Source organism: Trichomonas vaginalis, chromosome I (assembly GCF_026262505.1).
Source record: "Trichomonas vaginalis G3 chromosome I, whole genome shotgun sequence".
Classification (NCBI taxonomy): Eukaryota; Parabasalia; order Trichomonadida; family Trichomonadidae; genus Trichomonas; species Trichomonas vaginalis.
The window spans coordinates 20,509,553-20,530,836 of NC_067203.1; the positions used below are offsets into that span (position 1 = coordinate 20,509,553).

A 21,284-nucleotide genomic window follows, 5' to 3' on the forward strand; every position below is an offset into this window, starting at 1 on the left:
CGTCAAATTGTATTGGAGAGCATCTGAGTTAGGTCAGAAGGTTTTATATGAAACAGGTTGCTTCGACGATGTTTATGAGATAACAGGAGAAGTTTCTCAGAAGATAAGAGACTCACTTGAATTTCCACAAACTGGACCAATTGGTTGCGACAAGTTCGACTCAAACGAAAAGATATACTATGTCGACCTTAACGCTGCATACATGAGGTTTGTCCAATATATTCCGACTGGAATTCCAAACGAAGATGGTGAGTTCCCGGGAAGGAACTATACAGTTGGAAAAGTCATACAACAACTGTATGATATTAGGAAAGCTTCAAACCCCAAACTTGCAATGGCACTCAAATTGCTTATGAATTCGACATGGGGATATTCCATTAAGAAACCTCAAGAGATGAAGAGTAAACATTATGAGAAGGTCGACAACTTTGTTGAAAGGTTTTCTCCTTTTGTTTTGAAGTACGAATTCACTCAAGGTCAAAGTGGCTTAGTAACCACATTAAAACCTATTGTCGAACATTGGTCTTACCCTCAGTTCGCAAAAGCAGTCCTTGACGAGTACAACAAATTCTTCTCCGAAGTCAAATCGAAAGTGAAGGTTTACTATGAGAACATTGACGCACTCATGACGAACGAAGAAGGATACAACAAACTCATTGAAATGGGAATGGTTGGTGAAAAGATGGGCTGTTTTAAGCTAGATAAGGTATTTTCCGAAGTTCATGTAATATCGAAAAGGAAATATTGGGGTGTTAAAGAAGATGGTGAAATAGTTAAACATTGCATGAAATAAAAAATTTATTTTTAAAAAAGTGACATTTTTTAAATTTTATTTGAACTGTACGCTGAGTTTGTTGGAGAAGACCGTTGGGAAACTTGTTTGTTAGATGAGAAATATGAAATGGCATACCATTTTAAAACAATATATTTTTACATATATTAAATGCTTCAGGTTGAAAAACAAAGAACAAAAGTAGCAGATACAAAACCGTTAGACTATATCTTTACAAATGCTGGTAGGACTATTTCAGATGAAGAAATTTCATCCCGAGCATACAGGTTTGACTATCCAATTCGTTGGCTTCAAAGTCCTTCAGATGCAAAGGCAATAGGATTTAGAAGAGTTTTGTTTTCAAATAGAACTAACGCATTTATGTTCGCAGTATATTTTCATGGGCAGTATAAAGGTTCTGATGGTCTAATAGACAAATTTGACGAAATGAGAATCTTTACAGTTCGTTCAGACGAAAGTCTTGAGAAAATCTAAATGACTTTCAAACTCAAATGAACAAATATTATTGGGAATTTCAAGAAAAATACGACTCTTTACTAAATGGAACATACTATCTGAAACTAGAATATGACAAGATGAACTCCACCGTTTCATTTCAAAAGATTGAAATTAACCCTCCAAGAGATACAGAGTTTTTATTTTGGGAAGTAGACAAACGTTCTTGGGCACAATTTCTTCGGTTACTAAACCAGAACGAACCATTACCACCAGATGGTCCATTTAAATTTATACTTCCACCAGCAGATTTGACAGTTTATAGAAACGTGTTTGACCCTCAAAATGTTATGTGTCATGCAAGTTTCAGTTCAAGCAACAATAGTTTTCTATGTATTGGTAAGGACCTTTATGACTTTGCTTCTAAATTCTACGAACCACCTAGTAACAGTTTCTCTGACTTTCAAGTTTGGTTCACAACAAATGGTGTGCAACATATTATTCCATTGTACTATGACTTTTATCTCGAATTGTCTTTCATATATAACTACGGAAAAGTGCTGAAAAAGTATTGAATGTGAAGATATTAGAAAATAACATTTTTTCTAACATCGTAGAAAACTCATGAAAACAATTTATTTTTGACACTTTCACAAAAAACATTAAAAAAGTGAGTTAAAATGAGATGTTTACTGAACTGGTTGGATGTCGCCTTCACAGGTTATGTAGAACAGCTGACCCGAGAAGTGGAACAGTGCTCTGAAAATTTGTATAATTCGTGGAATTGGACTCTCTCTGTTTGGAAGTTGTGTCCATGGGCGCTTTGCAAAGAACTTGAGAAGAGCTTCTCTTTTGGCGTCCTTTGTGCCATCGTAGGCTGTCCCGTCTGGTATTTGAATTGGAATTCCGGTCGAAGTCTCGAGATTCAAGGCAGCCCTTCCAGAAATAGTGGTGAACTTGACCTTGGGCTTCATGACCTTGCGCAAGTAGTCTTTAACAAGCTCGTTAATTTCAATTAGGTAAATTGCCTCGTCAAATCCTTCTGGCATTCCGAGTTCTTCCATCCGACAGGAAAAAATTTTCCGGACAAAGGGAAAAAATTTTCCATCCGACAGGAAAAGTTCTTCCTTCCGACAGGAAAAAATTTTCCAGTTGTCCGTCCGTAAACCATTCAAATTTTCGAAAATTGAGAACTTTTTGGTCGAACTTCAGAAAATGTTTTTCCTTCCGACAGAAAAAGTTTTTCCTTCCGACAGAAAAAGTTTTTCCATCCGACAGGAAAAGTTTTTCCATCCGACAGGAAAAGTTTTTCCTTCCGACAGGACACAAACGGATGTCCGACGTACCACCAACCGAGTCCATTCCCAAACCAGAGGAACCTAAAGAACCACAACAGTCTCCTCAGCAACCTCAGTTCCAGCAAGTACCTCCGAATTACTACCAATTTCCACCTCAAGGTTACTACCCACCACAAGGCTTCCCGAACTACCCTCCTCAGCCTATGCCTTACTTCCCCAACCCTTGGATGTTCCAGCAAGCTCCACACCAGCAATTCCAATCTCAGTCCAAATCGAAGAGAGACCAAGAGTTCGAAGAAGGTCTGAACCGCTTACGCAAAGAGTATGCTACAGCTCCAATTGAGAGAAAGTTGTTCCCGGACCAAAAATATAATTTAGGTGAAGAGGTGAGATCTCACCTCTTTTTTCACCTGTTTTTTCACCTCGTGAATTTTCATGAATTTCCTTAAGATAGAAAAAATAAAGTTAGTTTTATACAAAATTCATGCAGGAAATTCTTGAGTTTTGGTTGAAAGAATACGGTGGAGCCAAAAGTGGCTCGACCTCAAAACAAGCATTTTATGAGCTTACTAAGGGCGTTATGAATGAATTCAAAGGTATTTACATACATCCTGACCTCGTTCATTTTGTTGCTGAATTCAGCAAAAATAATGTTTAGGTGAAGAGGTGAGATCTCACCCGTTTTCTCACCTGTTTTTTCACCTCGTGAATTTTCATGAATTTCCTTAAGATAGAAAAAATAAAGTTAGTTTTATTTTATTTATTCTTCATTTTTTTGTATAAAAGATATGATTTCAGGGATTTTTTTGACGAAGTGTAAACCTTCACTTCGTCAAAAATAACAGTTATCTAATGAAAAAGTGTCATTTTTTTGTATAAAAGATATGATTTCAGGGATTTTTTTGACGAAGTGTAAACCTTCACTTCGTCAAAAATAACAGTTATCTAATGAAAAAGTGTCATTTTTTTGTATTTTTTGTATTTGACGAGAATGTCGGGTAGATGGTTAGATCTAACCTCATTTCTAACCTCTTGAATTTTCATGAATTTTATATATTAATGTTTTCGCTAAGCCACTTTGTGCCGTCAGTCAGTCAATGAAATTTACACCAAAAATAATGTTTATGTTAACATGTTAGATCTAACACGTTTTCTAACCTCATTTCTAACCTCATTTCTAACCTCTTGAATTTTCATGAATTTCCTTAAGATAGAAAAAATAAAGTTAGTTTTATTTTATTTATTTTTTTTATTTTGTATAAAAGATATGATTTCAGGGATTTTTTTGACGAAGTGTAAACCTTCACTTCGTCAAAAATAACAGTTATATAATGAAAAAGTGTCATTTTTTTGTATTTGACGAGAATGTCGGGTAGATGGTTAGATCTAACCTCATTTCTACCCTCATTTCTACCCTCTTGAATTTTCATGAATTTCCTTAAGATAGAAAAAATAAAGTTAGTTTTATTTTATTTGTAATGCATGAAAATTCGGTTCACTTCATTTTTGACACTTTACATATCGGATGTATTATCTAAGAATTATATTATAAAATAATAATTTTGTGTTTTATAAGTTTATTTGTATAAATTGATTCAAAAAAAATGGAAAGACAAGAAGTGGATCTGCCAAATGAAAATCAGATTTATAGTTTTAGAGAGTTACATACATGAAATATGAAAATTGAACTTTGTATAAGGAATTGTTGGCTATGATGTACTGATCATGAATCAGTACATCATAGCCAACAATTCCTTCGCAAACAGCGGGAAACTTTGTCTGAATAGTTTAACATTCAGACAAAGTTTCCCGCTGTCAGAGAGGGAATGGAAGGGTAAGAGGTATATATTCATAATGTATACCTCTTACCCTTTCATTCCCTCGAGAAAGTTCAAAAACTTGGGTGCAATCAGTTCTGATTGCACCCAAGTTTTTGAACTTTGTATAAGGAATTGTTGGCTATGATGTACTGATCATGAATCAGTACATCATAGCCAACAATTCCTTATACAAACAACCCGAAATTTGTCTGATTCCACACTAATTTTATTAATTTATCTAAACCTTTATCCTCGTCTACAATTTAATCATCAATAATTATCTCTTGTTCTATTTCACTATTATATATATATATATTTATATGATTTGATTTAAAAAAAATAAATAAATAAATTAATAAATCATTTACTCAAATATATCAAAAGTTTGATTTTTATATATAAAGATAACTACTTTTAAAAAAAAATACCCTATATATTTTTGCCATGTAAACTTGTCACTTTTTGTCAGAAGTGACGTGAACCGAATTTTCATGCACAACAAGTTTTATTTTATTTATTTTTTTTATTTTGTATAAAAGATATGATTTCAACAATCGGCACAACAACAATTCAAACAACAGCACCAAACTCGTTAGTCATGAATCCAACATCTATGTTAGTAGAAATGAAAAGCTTCATTCCTTCTTCATATACTTTCGAAACAGAAATACAAAGAATAAAGCAGGAACTTTTAACAAGTAATTTAGACTGTAGTGCGAAAGATGAAACAAATGAACAGTATCTTTATGAAATGGAGGACATTATTGACCATTTGCCTAAACCACCTGAAATTCAGCAGCAAAAACTAACTATTCCTGAATTCGATGAAATTGAAGTCAAAGCAACTGACTCAGTAGAAATAAAGAGGTTCATACGAAAGGTAAATTATGAATTCCTTGGTTTTCATTGCAACCATAAAGTTATGGACAAAGATTGCGACATGTTATATAAGAACATCTCTGACATATATAAATCTGGGGAGTTTAAGACATACGACAACTTTGTTTCATTAGCTGCAAAATGTGTATGGCAGATAAGAGATAAAGATAGAAGAGGTAAGGTATGGAATGAACAGATAAAACCAACTGCTTCAGATTTAAAGAAAACCATTGACGCCTTGGTTGTTTTAGCAGGTAAGGTTTCAGAATATAACGCAAAAATGAACCCGCAATGTTCTAAATGTAAAGCAGCAATGAGGAAATATAACTACTCCGTCAAAGAGATAGAAAGAATGAGAAACGACTATGCTGACTTAAAGAAAGAAGCAGAAAAGCCAGCAGAAAATAAAATGGACATGTTAGAATTTCTGAACAAAAACTATCCAACTGCTGACGATTTCCTTCTATCTGATGTCAAGAAGAAGTATAAAGAAACTTTCGGCATTGTTAAAACATTCGATGTACTAAAAGAAGAAATAGAAGCTACAAAACTGTTTAGGATTTCAAATATACATCGTACAATTCATGTAAAACGCTTATAAAATAACTGGGGTGAAAAATTAGGTGAGAAAACGGGTGAGATCTCACCTCTTCACCTAAAATATATTTTTATTGAATTCAGCAACAAAATTCTGAGTAAAATGGCATATGGCTTGTGTCAAACCGTTGAGTTTTCACAAAATTTAAAAAATAACGTTTACCATGTAAAACGCTTATAAAATAACTGAGGTGAAAAAACAGGTGAGAAAACGGGTGAGATCTCACCTCTTCACCTAAAATATATTTTTGCTGAATTCAGCAACAAAATTCTGAGTAAAATGGCATATGCTTGCTTCCCTCGGAAAACAGTGAAGAACAGCGAGTAGGTAAAAAACCACAGTCGCCAAAACTCTATGAAAATCATGAATTTCCTTAAGATAGAAAAAATAAAGTTAGTTTTTTATAAAATATTTTTTTATTTTGTATGTAAAGACAGATATGTCAACAACAGAGAACACAACAACAGTTATAGTCCATGAAGCTATAAATGAAGAATATGAGTGGGTTCAGTTTAACAAACAACTCCGTCTCATTCGTTCGGTCAAAGACGATATGTACCAAATGCAAAGTATTTTGACAGCATGTTTTGCTCCAGATACCAAACATACAGACGATTGGTTCAAAAACCAAAGCACACAAGAACTTTTGAGCGAAGCACAGCGAGACCGACTTTTTTCTGGGTCGCCTAAAACTCATGAAAATCGTAAAAATTTGCCAAATGGTTTGAGAGGATATTATGTACATAGACTTCTTGTAAATGCTGTTGCAATGTGGGCTTCGCCTCGTTATGCTTGGTATATTTACAGACTTCTTGACGAAATTCATAGACAAGAACGTGAAGAGATGGAAAACAAGCTTGAAGCAAAAGACAAAAGCATTCAGAAAAGAATACCACGTTCGGTACCAAAAGGTAAGGAAAAGAACTATAAGTATATGATTTATACTGAAGAGATGGAAAATGAAGAAGATAAAGATATGGTTATGTTGCATTTAGTCAGAAGAAACAACAAAAGCTTTTACGACCTTGCTAAGATTTACAAATCTGACAGAAATTGGTTCTATCGCGAAAACTTACCGATTTCAATGACACCAAATGAAGATGTGAAACAAATAGTTCAAGATACGTTACCTCAAACACACTATGATATTAAAGGTTGTACAATACTTACCTTCAAAAGATTACCGCTACTGAAAGAAAAAATAACAGAGTATTTTGACAACTTCAAACAAGTAGGGTAGATGAACCATTTATTTTTCAAGCTTGACTTTTTACAATTTGAACTTTGTTTGCGTAGATATGAATTCTGAAAGAAGTATGAGGGTCTTGTATGACTTTGTACTTCTCCCATAGTTCATGTCTGTCAAACTTACCTGCCATGGACTCTTTCATAAGTTCCATGAAATCGTCTTCGGACAATCGGGAAAAGTATAATGTCAGTAAGTATTCTTTTAACATCCTTACTTAAACTCTTTGCCGTCTGTACACATATTACGACTGAGATGTTAAAGTGTCTGAGCTTCTTAAGAATTCGACACATATCTTGTTCTCTATTCTTTAACAAAGGATGAGAGGCGAAATCATCTAAGATAAGAAGACATCTATGAGGGTAAGTCTTCCAATCGTAAGATTGCAATTTCTTCGAAATGTATTCTATCTCTTTCTGTTTGTTTCTGAAGTGTTTCTTCTCTAATATTCTCTTGCATTTCCTCATTTGGGTCTTTAAACTTCGAATTGACATACTCATTTATAGCATTATACTTCAAAACTCTTCTTTGGTACTTCTTTATCCAATCTAACAACTCAGTATCCTTTACATACTAATTAGACTTCTTTATAATATCTTGAACGAATTGACGGTTTGGTCAAATTGACCAGAAGTACTACAAATAACAACTAACTCATAGAATGGGTTCTTTCATCTAGTTCTTGTTGTTGTGCAGCCATTTTAAGATAAGTGAAAGTCTTACCCGACCCAGGTGGTGCAATTAGACCTGTTATATCCATTCTGAGCAATAAGAACTTGTCATGTATAGGTTTTTATCTGAGCATTTTCTAACTTCCTCTTGTTCTTGTTTAAAACATTCTCAAATTTCTTGTCAATGTCAGCAAACTTTTTCTAACATATTTTAGAAAAATTAAAATTTTTATCTTTTAGAAAATGTCTAGCGATTTCGCTATCTATATTCGAGACAAGCTTTTCGACAGCAAAACATCTGTCGACCATAAATCTTACATAGTGTAAACAAGAAAGGTGAATTTGTTCTAAAGTTCTGTTTCTGGAATATGACAAGAACCATAAACATTAAGCAGAGCAGTCTTAAAATTTGTCAATGACAGACTTGTTGACAGAGATGACGCCGATTGGAAAGATGAAGTCCAACAAAAGTTCTTAGAATGCAAAGAAGACACATGCGCTGTTCTTGAAGATGAAATAGAAAACAGAATAGAAGAGCTATTAAAGGACAAATAACTTTTACATAAATATGGTTCTGAGAAATTTGACATATCTCCACCAGAAAAGAAGAAGAGAGAAAAGAAAGAAAAGAAAGTAGAAGAAGAGAAGAAAGAACCTGAACCAGTTCCAGAGAAAAAGAAATTTGACATGTAAAAATAAAATTTTATTTTTAGAACATTTCTGGGTCAATGTCAATGTTCTCTTCCTCTTTAGGAGTAAACACCGGCTTAGACTCTAAAATCTTTTTACCCAATTTACATTGAACTTCTACAACTTTAGACTCATAATATTCATAGTCGTCTGTCTTCTTTGGTTCATAAGGTATAACAAGTTTGTATGCTTTGCCTTCTTTAAGGTTTGAAAACCTTCTGTCAAAACTTTCTTTGACTGTTAACAAACCTTCTATGTCTAAGTCTTCAAATTTCGCACCATTTTTAGTCACAATAGCAAACTTAAACTGGTTCGATGTTCCAAACTTTGCTGAATGAAGACTTTTCAAAATGGTGAATAAACATTCAAATATGTGAATGGGTCTGTTCTTCTTTAAGTCTGACATGTACTTGTTTACTGAGATGAATTTTGCCATCTTTTCTATCGGATAAAAAAATATTTTTTTAAAAATTTACTCAGAAAAAATTTTTCTTTGTATATACACCATTCTGTACGTCTAAAAGACTTTTGACATTTGCCAAGAATGTTCATTTAGACGCTGTCATATAACCATATTCTTGACAATATTGTTTATACGAATCGTACAATGACCTTTCATCTAATGACACAAAGTCAGTTTCATCTATGAACAGTTCATATACACTCTTGTTTGCTTCTAACAATGTTTGTCTCTCTTCGGTATGTGGAATTTGTCTTGGATTGAACTTAGAAATATCTAATGTCATAAAGTATGAGAACAAGTGGTTGTAAAAGTCAGATGTCAAAGTTTCTGCTAAGTCGTCAAAATATTCTGTATCTTGCATATGAGAATCTGACGTTCTGACAACTACATATCTTCTGTCAGAACTTTCTAACTTCATCGGAACAGCATTGTTTGAAACCATAATGAAGTTTGCAACATTTTCACAAACTCTTTGGTCTTTATACTTTCTTTCAACAACTCCAACTTTATCTGTTATAAGACTCTTCAAAGCATCTGAGTTTAAAACTTTTGTTGTATCTATACTTTGAAGTTCATTGCAAACTATAAGTTTCATATTCTCAATTGAAGAGTTAAACTTGCCACAGATGTTTTCTAAGTTTGTCATATTCGGATTCGAATAACCTTCTAACAGTTTGCATAAGATATCTGTAAAGAAAGTATTCTTACCAGTTCTTGTTTTCCAATTATAATGAGAGCAGTTTCATTTTAGCACTTGGATGTTGTAAGATGTTTGCAAACCAACATAAGATATACTCATAGACTCTTTCGTTTCCATTGCATATAATTTCTTTGACATGGTCTAACCAAGCTTCTATAATATTTTCTTTCCATTCTACTTGTTCATATTTATATCCAGTGAAGATAGAATAGAAGTTTGGAGAAGGTGTATAGAACTTTATACCTCGAACTGAAAAATCTTCAAGTTTTGACAATAAGATATCCCAAGCATCTAACATCTTCATGCCAACTTGTACGACTTTTATTTTCTTAAGTTTCTGTCTACATTCTTGTTCTGAAACTATTGTTGCTCTTGGTTTGTTAAAGACAACATCCCATTCTTTCATGACATAACATTCTGGGGCAGAGTCAACATAAATGACTAAACGTTTCAAATTCTCGACTGCTTTGTTATAGTCTCTAAATGGACACATATTTCTGAATGCTTGGAAGTCATAAAAATCTGAAACATCTATTCTGTACATTTTTATAAAAATAAAAAAAATTTTTTTTATTCTTGACTTTGTTGTTGCATTTGTTGTTCTTGAGCTATTTGTTGTTGAAGTTGTTCTTGTAATACAATACTTTCACCAGTTGCATCTTCCAATTCGAAACTTTCTGCCGTCATTGACAAATCATAGGACATAAAGTTTTACAGGAACAAAGTTTGCGTCAACTAATGTCAACGTTATACTTGCCAAAGTGTTTGAGTTCACTAAGGTTGAAAATTCTGCATTCGAATGAAAATAGGCAACCAGCAGAGAAAGTATTGTTTATACGCATAAGTATCTTTTGGTCATAATAGTTTCTGTCGACATTCGAATAACACTTTGAACCTAAGTTTGAAACAATATATAAGATTGGTGTGCTTAATGTCAATGGAATAGACATTCCTTGTATGACACCTTTTCCTGTTATAGGAAACTGTTGGTAGTAAAAACCAGAAATAAGTTTTGTATTATAGCTCATATCGTTTATAGTAAACTCAGTCGGACATCCAAACATAATGAAACCTGCTCTAGTTGCAGCACATGTTACACCCGTACTTAAAGTATTAAATAAGTCAACAAAAACCTGTTGGTGGTATATTGAGTAAGTATCTTCAAAGGAGTATTTTTTGCCATTCACAACAATAAAGTCTTCTGGTGTCAAAAGAGCAAAACAGGCTTTAGTCGTCATTGTGTTTAAGGTTAGTTTACAATATCGTCCTTGAGGACTTTGTAAGTTTGTTGTTATAGAATTTATATGACTCAGGGTTTTTAGTCGTAATAGTATAAACCATTATGTCTTCTGCATTTATATATATTTAAAAGTTTTTCTGAAAGTGGAGAAGAACTTCATCTAAACTTTCACATGGCGTTTCTTGAAGTTCTCTGTCTAAGAAGTTCAAATATTTTGTAAAGACATAGAACTTTCCTTTGTCTACACGAACAAACAAAACAGGGTCTTTCATATCGTTCAAAAGTGTGTAAAGTCCTTTACATGAAATAAAGTCTATATTAATTTTTCTTCAAACATCTTTCAAGAATTTTGACATTTTACTTAGCAAATAAATTTTAATGAAATGTTGTGGTCGTCAAATATTTTTATAACGTCTGGGAAACTATATTTTAAGTTCAACGTTTCACCTCCTTTCATAACGTATATCTTGTCAATGACATTATATGAAACACCACAGCAACTAATGTCGGGTTCTATTTCTTTGATGTTTATATCGTCTGCCTCTGTCAAAAGTTTCAATAGTTCTTTCAAAACTTCATGAGGTGCAATGACATATGAGTTCACTTTTACAGGGTTGTGTTCGACCAAGTTAACATTATACTTAAAGCTTGACAAATCTTCTCCTGGGTTTGAAGTTTGTCTTTCAGTTTGTTGGTAGTCGTTTCGAATATCTGCAACAGAACTTAAGTCTCTGCTAACTTCAGGATATGTTGGTTCTTTTACAGGAACAATTGTTAACCATCTTCGTCTTCGTATGGTTTCCCCATTTCAACATCTCTGTCTTTGACATTAACAATAACACTTTGACTGTTTGTTTGAGTTGGTGAATTTAACTTCACATCTGCCACCGCCATTAAACCTTTTGAAACATCACGCTTCTATTTTTCGGAAATGACATTTTACTTAGAATAAAAAGATGGACGTATTCGGATATCTCTTTGAATTGAAGCAGAACAAAGTTTATACTCACAACAATACAAATACATTGACAGAATAGTTCTTTATACAAACAATGGTAAATGTTATATGAATAGCAATATTTGCTGAACCAAAATATTTCCATAAAGCAAAGAAAGTTGGTATAACTGAAATGGTGAAAGTTCTTGACGTTGACAAAAATATAACAACAAACTGACCGATATTACTAAAGGTAAGTTTATAATACAATATTATGTCAAAACTGGCGTACTGTCAATATTTGACGGAGAGAAGTCAGTTCAAGAACAACTTACTGACCTGCTGCCAAAATCTGCTCGATGGAAGCTGTCGTTATGCAATCTGAGGAGCCCCAGCAGGTTTCATCGAACGAATCTTCAAAAGAGCATCTTCCGTGAAAAGTGCTATTGGTTTTGTAAACTTCTTTGCTCTCAATTCATCTGGACCGTCTCTGTCACCAGTATATTGTATTTGAACTGTACCAACAGTTGAAATACCACCCATAAAGTCTTCTGAGTCAGCAAATGGAATGCCAAGCCAAAAGTTTGAACGGTCTCCATTTGTATATTGAGTTTTTTGACCTCCTGTATGAGTCCATACTTTCACATATGGCATAATAGAACTTTGCATTTCAGGGTTAATGGTTGTTGTGAAGTTGTTGTTAAAGTTCATAGCATCTAATGTCAAGTTGTATGACCTCATATCCTCAACTGTAGAATATTCTTCTCTTGGATAATATTTGCCATCTATGTTTATATGATATTTAATACCAGGGTTGTAGAAACAAGAATAGTCATTTATAGTTCGTCTGAACAGTACAAAACATAGTATCTGCATGTTTCATGCAGTTGTTAAAGCAATATCTGTTCTTGCACCTGGGTCAGCACTTTGGTTTTCCAACTTCACCTGCAAAGTCTTTGACAGATATTTGGTGTATAGGGAACATAAGTGGAACTGCAATATATTTGGCAGCTAAAAGCATTTGAAAATATCTGGGTCCAACATATAGACTGCAAGTCTGCTTTCTATTCTCTTGCATTCAAATTTTTCGCATGTGAACTTAACTGGGTCCCAAGCAGTTCCAGCAGCATTGAAATAATAGTTTACTTCATTGTTGAAGTTTGAGAAACCAAAGTCTAAGTCAACTTTGTCTTTGCAAAATTCGGCGAATGACGTTTGATTTGTTCCCTTTACGTCTGTAATAGTGAATGGGTCTTGTGTTGGTGCAATGACTAAGTTATTTTGCTTGGAGTAAGTTCGATAGAAATTTTTCCTGCCCAGTTTGGCAAGTATCTTAAAAACTGAAGATGAGGAAAGATGACAAAGGAACTCTAAGTTTCAGTTTTACTTTGGTTACTGCTGCTGCAGTTTGTCCAGAAAGGTTAACATAAACTCCTGGAACGTTAGGGTCAAGTCTTCTTATTTTCTCAATAGTTGCATACTGGTCTGTTTGTTCTCTAGCTTGTGGTTGTACTGAGTTTCTCAAAGCGAACCATTCATAGTTTGCCCATGTTACTGTTTGAACTAAGTCAGAGTTAGAATATATCTTATATCCCATGAAAACTTCTGGAGCATATTGTGTATCCGACATAGAAAATTCCATTGCAACCTTTCTTGTCAGACAACTTGGCAGAAGGTTTTATTTCAATGTCTTGTTCCACGTATAAGAATGAGTTGTCAATAGAAAATAATATGAAACTGTCGCAAGCAATATCTACTGTTGTTGAAGAACCTTCTCCAAACTCACCTACGTTTCCATAAGAAACAGCAGTTGTATATTCGTAAGTTCCAGGAACTATTTCTGACCTTCTAATGGCATTGTCGCATTCGTTATACCATTCGGAAACATTTCGTTCATGGATCCAAAACTGTTGGCGTTATATTCTGAGCGGCGTACATTTCATATGGGTAAAAATATAGAATAGTTGGATTTATGTGTCATAATAGAACCCACTCGTACCAAGCTTTACTTTCTTCCTGGCTGAGTTTTTAACTCTTCTTTTTCCTTCATTGCCACTACTTTCACTAGATGAAGTTACTTCTTCACTATTTTCACTTTGTTCTACTCTTCTTCTTTGGTGTCGCTTTTGGTAACTTGCCCTCTGCTTCAAGTTGTTGCATCTTTGCCTCATGTTCACCTAGTATGTTGTAAATTTCCCATGTCCTTTTTGCCTTTGGGCTCTGGTCGCCCATCTCAGGTAACCTATATCCTAGAAAGATTTTGTCATAGTTTGTATTTGAGTCTTCGCGTATTGTTTGCATGACTCTTTCCTGAGTTTCCGGTTCAAGCTCTTCAAACAGAGCTTGTCCATATGGAATAAGCTCGTTTCCAAATATATGTTTTTGTAGCCATTCTGGTTTTCTTTCCATGTTACCAATAATATCTTTTGTGAATGGGAAAGCTTTTACCCAATGTTTCAGTCTTGCGTCATTTATTTCTGTAGTTGGTTTTATTTTGTCAAGGAACATGTTTTTCAATACTAACATTTCATTTGGTACTGTCCATTTGAGTTTTCTTAAATATTCATCCCTTCTCGGTTCATTGTCTGCAAAGTAAGTTTTTATGACATTTTGCAAACTTTCGTTTGCAAGGTCATGTACAATAGGTTCTCTTCCTTCTCTCTCCCTAACTTTCTTTCTAAACTCTTCACCAAATATACCATCTCTATGGTTCTGTGTAGTTCTTTGAGATAAATGTTCTAGAACGTCAGGTGTTATATTTCCATCAGCCATGTTCATTTCATACTGGTCCAAAATATCTGCATGTTTCATATCTTTCAATGGCATTAAAGCCGCGCTGAAAATACCAGCTATATCTGGTTCACCATTCACTTCCATTGCGTCTACAACTTCTTGGAATTGTGGTTGTAAGTTTATGAACCACCTATCCGGATTAGCTTTATGACCCCATCTCATTGTAGTTCCATAGTCTGCAGAAACAAAAGTAGGTTTGTTTCCATATTGGTTAGGTTCTGAATGAACTTTAAACAATGTTTCATTTCTATATGTTTTGGTGAAATTTAACCTTTTATTTTCACCGAGTTCAGCCAAAGATTGAACGTTATATGGTCGTAAGTAAAAAGGATTGTTGTATTTGCGTACATTTTCTTTCAGTACTTCCATTCTATGCTGAATATTTTCATCTGATGTTGGAGTCTTTTGTATGTCGGCGAACATTTTTCGATATTCTTCTACTATGTCAGCCGAATTTTTCTTAGACTCTTGGAAAGATTCCATATTCTCCGCATACACTTGTTGAGGGTCAAGATTTTTCGGCTGTTCCAAATCTTCATCTAGTTCTGTGAAGTTAGTTTCCAAAGGAGGGATTTGTTCGTTTCCTTCAGGCTCTTCTAGCTGTTGTTGCTGAACTATTTCTTCCATGTCTGGTTGTATCTGAACTTCTTCCTGTGGAGTTTCTTGTACCTCATCTGCTGGCATTTCATATATTCCGAGACCGTTTTTAACAAGTTCCCTATCTAAGTCATCCGGACTCATAAACCTTTCTTCTTTCGTTCCGTCTCTATTTTTTACGCGTTTCATGAAGAGAGTTGAATTATCATTTAGCTCTGACATCAAATATCTCGGAGTAAATTCATGTCATTTGGATGATATGCTATTAAATCATATCCCTTAGCGAGCTTGTATTTTCCAGGTTTGAAATTATATCCCATTTGGTGCTGAACCATAAAGCTAAATAGGTTCGGGTCAGTATTTCCTTCCTTGAACTTTCTAATAGCTTCTTTATATCTGTCACTAAAGTCAAGAGTATCTGGGTAACCATAATCTTCCTTAAGCATTTTTAAGAATTCTTGGTTTCCTTGTTCTCTACTTCTTTTATGTCCTTGCTCTGTTTGTGGTTGTTGTTGTGCAGGGTTTTGAACTGTTGGTTGCTGTGCAGGGTTTTGAACTGTTGGTTGCTGTGCAGTGTTTTGAACTGTTGGTTGTGGTGCTGGATTTTGAACTGTTGGTTGTGGTGCTGGATTTTGAACTGTTGGTTGTTGTGTTGGTTTTGGTGCATGCCTGTGTCTGTGTCCATGTGACGATGTAAATGTTTTAGGTAGTCCTGGTGCAGGTGCTTCTCTTGGAGGGTTTGGTGGTATATAAGTTCCACTAGCTAGTATATAAGTTCCACCAGCTGGTATATAAGTTCCACCAGCTGGCACATATGTTCCATCTGCAGCATAATGTCCTACCTGACTTTTCGTTTTTAAGAAAGCATTTACTAGGTCTGTTTTGGTCTGTTGTAACTCTTTTTCTTGACTTTCCACAACAGTTGCTCTAACGGCGTCATAGGCACTTTGAACTGCTTGTCTCGTTGCTGCATCTGTTATTTTCGTCATATTTTGTGCTACTTCTCTTAACTCTTTGTCGAAACCTTCAGACTTCAGTTTCTTTCCAGATGAGAAGTCGTTCACTAGTTTCACCTTACTATGAAGAGCTTCGAAGGCATTCTTAAAGTCAGCATTCATTAAAGCTTCATTTGAACTGTCTTCATCCGCTTGTATTTTGTCCTTATTGACCCTATAAGTTGGGCTGCTTTAGCGTTGGCTTGGGCATCTAACCAGTCATTATTAGCTTTTATATATTCTGCGCTTTTCATTGCCTTTTGCATGGCTGCGTCGTTATTTTTACTTTCTTGTGCTAAGTTTTCATACTGTACGGTTTGGTTTTGCAACTGTAAAAGTTTTTCTGCCTTTACATTTGCTTCAACTTCTTTTTATACTCATCGCTATCCATATATGTCTTCATGGCTTTTTGTTTGATTTCTTCATCTTTCAGTACTTTATATTGAGTAGTATGGTTTTTCAAATTTATAACATCTTGTTCCATTTTTGCTACTTCTGCTGCTTTTTCTGACACTTTTTTCGCATATTCCTCTGTACTTAGTTCTTTCAGTTGTTCTTCTTTCTTCTTTTTCTCTACGTTTAACTCATTGAGTTTCTTTGTGTGTCTGTCATATTCTAGTTTCTTTTCGTTTTCACTTATTTGTTTCTGTATGTCTATGTTTGACTTTTTGACATCTGTTATTGATTTTTGAGTGAACTCAAATTCATTTGACTTTGAGGTTATAAGCTGTTCCGTCTGCAGCTCCACCATAGCCTGCCATTTTCGCTAAAAGTGCCGCTCTTAAACCTCCACTCTGTGCACCAATAACTCGGTTTAAAAGCATAGGGTTGCTTGACATTTTTGCAACATAGTGGGGTCATTCATCATTTGTTGTTGCAACTGTTGTTGTGGTGTCAGTTTTACTATTGGATGTTTCAATGCTCCCTTCCTCTTACGTATATTCTTACGTAGCTTACGTGGCATTTTAAGTGAAGTAAAAAACGGTTTTTGACAGATGTTTATATGACACTTTTTGTTCAGCACAAAAAACTACTCGGTCAAAGTGTTGTTAGTTTTGTAAAATAACCGTCCTATCTCATTCTATAAGGGGGAAAAGGCTTCTCAAAGTATACTTCCTTGGAACGCCCGTAACTTTTCCTGTAGCGATGATAGACCCTTACTTGTCCGGACAAAGTTATACTATTTTGAGTGCTCTACAAAAAAGTCACCGGCTGGTCGGCTGGGGTTCGGTCCTCCTCTTGGGTCTTGGGCAAAATTTCTTATGGGCTAGAGGGCGCAACGCGCCTGGAAGCCCCACTTACCTGACCTCAGTATATGAGAAGGAAGAATCCAAAATTTTATTTTTAAGGTTTTGCAAGAAATATTTTTATTAATAAACGGTAGAATAATAATAGGAATATCGATATTAAAAAAGTGAATGTTGTACACAAAGACAACAATTGTCTATCAATTGTTGTCTTTGATTCAACTTTGACAAGAATCACAAATGATTCTTCTCAAAGTTGCTCAGTGAACAACAAACACTTGTTATTGTTTATAATTCAAGTGAATGTTGTACACAAAGACAACAATTGTCTATCAATTGTTGTCTTTGATTCAACTTTGACAAGAATCACAAATGATTCTTCTCAAAGTTGCTCAGTGAACAACAAACACTTGTTATTGTTTATAATTCAAGTGAATGTTGTACACAAAGACAACAATTGTCTATCAATTGTTGTCTTTGATTCAACTTTATTAAAATTTTTAATTATATCTTTTAATTTATATTTATTTACGTTCACATTTCTTTTATATCCTTTATATTAATATAAAATTTCGGTTGATCTTCACTCTTTTTCACATATTTTTTCAATAAGATACCCAATTTTTGTATTTATTCTGATTAATATTTTTCACTGTTAATTTTATTGATATCTCAAACTATTTCAACATTTAGTTTTTTAAAAACTCTATTTTTTGTTCTCTCTCTCAATTTTCAAAAGTCATTAATTTTGCATTACTTTATTTAAAATATAATTAACATTGGATAAAAACATTTATTATAATGCCATTTTGGATCAATCTTATGATATTTCAAATCTTTTAAAATACACTCATTCATAACAAATAGTTGCCCTAGACATGTGCGTAACCTCTGTGTACGATATTCCAACACCTTACGACCTGTATGCAAGTTTTTAATTATTGAATAAAAAAACAACAACATACCGTACTTCGAGTATAAAACATGTATACCCTAATAAAAACAAAAATTAGGACATATTTGATTTATGATTTCTTTTCACAAATCGAAATTTTGATCTCTCAATTTTAAACATTTTTCAAAAAAAAAACTTATAAATATATTTCTTATTGTATAATATTGAAAAATAAATCACCATGGATGAATATTACTAGTACTTCAGAATTATTTATTTTTTCGATCTAAATATAGAAATAATATCTACTCTATATAAAAATAACAATTATTTAATTTTATTAAAATTTTTATTATTTGATTAATATATTTTATGTGATATCTTAAATAGCAATAAAAACTACACCACATAGTTATTCTAGGGTACCTTCATCTACTTCTAGAATTATAGGCTCTGGATTCGAATCTATGGTGCGCTATTGATAAAGTAAATTTCTCCATAGGCCCCCAAAAAATTGACAACCCAGGAATTATAGGGTATTATAGAAGAATTTTGCATTTATTAAAGAACCAACTAGCAGAATGCGATTACAACAATATTTAAAAATGGACAATATTAACATTGAATTTAATTCTTCATCTGAGAATCTGCAAATTTCTTATCTTTTATGGATTGATATTTCATAAAGATGGAGAAGATAAAAATTGAAATTTCGTGGATTTCGATGCATCTAGTAATATGAGATAACAGATAGGTGTAGCGAAAATCAGATATATTAATATAATTTATTCAAAGGAAGACAAGATATTCAATCAGATTCATAGACATTTAAAAACTTGATGTCAAAGCTCTCAAAATTTATCTTTGACATTTGATCTGAAGGTTAAAATTAGTTGAAATTCGGATTTAACTTTCATTGTTAAGTATAGTTCATTTCGGAAAACATTTTGTGAGTGTCAAATTTGACAAAAATTACACCATAGAATTTTTATTTTATTTTATTTTTCAAAAAATGCTTAGCAACATTATTGCAATCAGCTTTGCAATGAAGTCCCAAGAGAACATAAAGCATATACGAGAAAGCGACATTGATTACAATGGTAAATTAGAAGGATGCGATCAATCAAATACAATTAATTACACAGCTTATGATTATGAAATTTTGCCAATTTATAAAATTGCTTCAGGACAATATAAATGCATCATTGGGAATATATTAATCGGTTCCGATTCAGATATTGTTGGGATTTCAGGTTTTCCAGATGAAAATAGTAATTTTGTATACTCAAATCTGATTCAAAAACCACTTGTTGCAATGGGAAAGACCAATTTCAAAAAGCATATGTCAGATCAACCATTTCCTATAACAAGAATTGGATGCAAGGATAAAACAAAGAGTTGTTCAGTTCAAATAGCATATTTACCAACAGTAGGTTATATGAAAAATAATGATCCAGAAGAAGGACCTACTGAAGCATCAGTTAAACTTGTTGTTGACACCAAATCAAATGGACAGAACACACTCAAAACTTATCAATCGAAAGATGCTAGCGGAACTATAAAAAGATTCTCATCCATCGGAATTTTTATTTCAAAGAGTGATAGAAAGTTTAGAAAATGGGAAATGGAAGGTGTACATGTTATGGCTTCCCCAGGCGATTTTATTTATGATTTTTCAAACAAAACAATGTCTAGTTTAACACCATATTGGACTATAGTTAGCCAAGATCGTGAAGAATTCTCAGAAGAAATATATGAATTCAGATTTAAATATGATGAGATACCAGATTCAGAATCATTGGCTCCGTTTTTATTTAGAGATGATCTTAGTCTCACAATTCCTACTAAGTATGGATTAAGGTCGCCAAAAAAAGTGCGGAAATTAAAAACCGCTGTTTGAGTACTTTCTGAGAGTCTGTTTGTCAGAAAGTATACATTTGTAAACTTTCTGACACTAAAAAATTTTTGGCCCTTTCAAAGTTTTTGACAATGTCAAAAAGTATACATCGGTGCTCTCAATTTTCCTCTCAAACGGCGGTTTTTTAAAAACGCTCATTTTTTCATCGACCTTATACACCATTGAAAATGCAAGTCAGCCATGCCCACTAGATCCAGATCCACCAACACCAATTCCTGCACCAACATCAGAGCCAACACAAAAACCAGAAGTAACAACACCAACCCAAACACCTACACAAAACTCAGATGATTCAAAACCAAACAAATCTAAGAAAACCATTACTATTTTATCTGTTTCACTTGGTATATTTATTTTGTCTAGTGTTATTCTCGCTATTTTTGTTCTCATTCTTACTCGTGCGCACAAAGCGAAGTCAGGTGCACTCACAGAAGATCTCATCAAATCAATATAATTCTGTGCGCTTCCAAAATCATCTGCATTAATGATATTTGATTTAAAGGGGTTAAATTTACTAAATTTTAATTTCGGAAATTATTTTTTTTTAATTTTTTTATCCGATTTGTTACATAATTCTAATAATATTTATTAAAATTGTGAACAAATAAATAACTTATTAGGATTAAGGATGTATGGATTTCCCCAATCCACTAGGGCTGCTTGCTGTTTGGGATTCCCACTGTCCCAAATTGAAATTTTTCAATGAGATTCAAGAAAAAAATAAAAAAATGTGTGAAGGCAAAAAGAATTTAAAAAGGGTTATCTATAAAAGTATAATATTATGTGCAAATAAAGTAATTTTAGATATAATATCGCTTATATTAAAAATATATGAATTTGAATAAATTAGAAATTTGAAATTATGCCTAAAAAAGTTAAATTAGGTCAGGTATGAGGGGCTTCCAGGCGCGTTGCGCCCTCTAGCCCATAAAAAATTTCTGAGGACGAGCCAGCCGTTGACTTTTTTGTAGAGCACTCAAAATAGTATAACTTTGTCCGGACAAGTAAGGGTCTATCATCGCTACAGGAAAAGTTACGGGCGTTCCAAGGAAGTATACTTTGAGAAGCC

General features: G+C 33.6%; 8 protein-coding genes and 4 pseudogenes across 12 annotated transcripts, besides 3 other annotated features; 5 read left to right on the forward strand and 7 right to left on the reverse strand.

The window, feature by feature from the left end:
* Positions 1 to 14,782: part of a mobile genetic element that runs on past the window's edge.
* On the forward strand, positions 944 to 1,803 carry TVAGG3_1020020 (annotated as a pseudogene). The gene has a single exon. A coding segment is annotated over exon 1 (860 nt).
* On the reverse strand, positions 1,918 to 2,292 carry TVAGG3_1020030 (uncharacterized protein; the record flags this gene model as incomplete). Its single annotated transcript, XM_051254779.1, has 1 exon — positions 1,918 to 2,292. One exon carries the CDS (start codon positions 2,290 to 2,292, stop codon positions 1,918 to 1,920), a length of 375 nt encoding a protein of 124 aa, XP_051080353.1.
* Positions 2,562 to 2,975, forward strand: TVAGG3_1020040 (uncharacterized protein; the record flags this gene model as incomplete). Its single annotated transcript, XM_051254780.1, has 1 exon — positions 2,562 to 2,975. The coding sequence occupies one exon, from the start codon at positions 2,562 to 2,564 to the stop codon at positions 2,973 to 2,975; it is 414 nt and encodes a 137-aa protein (XP_051080354.1).
* Positions 4,068 to 4,112: a mobile genetic element.
* Positions 4,210 to 4,559: a mobile genetic element.
* Positions 4,888 to 5,635, forward strand: TVAGG3_1020070 (organellar and viral DNA polymerase type B; the record flags this gene model as incomplete). The annotated part of the gene is made up of 1 exon (XM_001283971.1): positions 4,888 to 5,635. A coding segment is annotated over one exon (748 nt), but the record flags the coding sequence as incomplete, so codon positions are not given.
* TVAGG3_1020080 (KilA, N-terminal/APSES-type HTH, DNA-binding family) lies at positions 6,377 to 6,963 on the forward strand (the record flags this gene model as incomplete). The annotated part of the gene is made up of 1 exon (XM_051254781.1): positions 6,377 to 6,963. A coding segment is annotated over one exon (587 nt), but the record flags the coding sequence as incomplete, so codon positions are not given.
* TVAGG3_1020090 lies at positions 7,080 to 7,528 on the reverse strand (annotated as a pseudogene). Its single transcript has one exon. A coding segment is annotated over exon 1 (449 nt).
* TVAGG3_1020100 (protein of unknown function, DUF4108 family) lies at positions 8,450 to 8,866 on the reverse strand (the record flags this gene model as incomplete). The annotated part of the gene is made up of 1 exon (XM_051254782.1): positions 8,450 to 8,866. One exon carries the CDS (start codon positions 8,864 to 8,866, stop codon positions 8,450 to 8,452), a length of 417 nt encoding a protein of 138 aa, XP_051080356.1.
* TVAGG3_1020110 (uncharacterized protein) lies at positions 8,979 to 9,425 on the reverse strand (the record flags this gene model as incomplete). Its single annotated transcript, XM_051254783.1, has 1 exon — positions 8,979 to 9,425. A coding segment is annotated over one exon (447 nt), but the record flags the coding sequence as incomplete, so codon positions are not given.
* Positions 12,281 to 13,367, reverse strand: TVAGG3_1020120 (annotated as a pseudogene). The gene has a single exon. A coding segment is annotated over exon 1 (1,087 nt).
* A 710-nt stretch (positions 14,783 to 15,492) lies between the features above and the next one.
* TVAGG3_1020130 lies at positions 15,493 to 16,546 on the reverse strand (annotated as a pseudogene). Its single transcript has one exon. A coding segment is annotated over exon 1 (1,054 nt).
* Positions 16,547 to 19,309: 2,763 nt separating this feature from the next.
* TVAGG3_1020140 (uncharacterized protein) lies at positions 19,310 to 20,197 on the forward strand (the record flags this gene model as incomplete). The annotated part of the gene is made up of 1 exon (XM_001313765.1): positions 19,310 to 20,197. The coding sequence occupies one exon, from the start codon at positions 19,310 to 19,312 to the stop codon at positions 20,195 to 20,197; it is 888 nt and encodes a 295-aa protein (XP_001313766.1).
* A 192-nt stretch (positions 20,198 to 20,389) lies between these two features.
* On the reverse strand, positions 20,390 to 20,656 carry TVAGG3_1020150 (uncharacterized protein; the record flags this gene model as incomplete). The annotated part of the gene is made up of 1 exon (XM_001313764.1): positions 20,390 to 20,656. The coding sequence occupies one exon, from the start codon at positions 20,654 to 20,656 to the stop codon at positions 20,390 to 20,392; it is 267 nt and encodes an 88-aa protein (XP_001313765.1).
* Between the last annotated feature and the right edge of the window lie 628 nt (positions 20,657 to 21,284).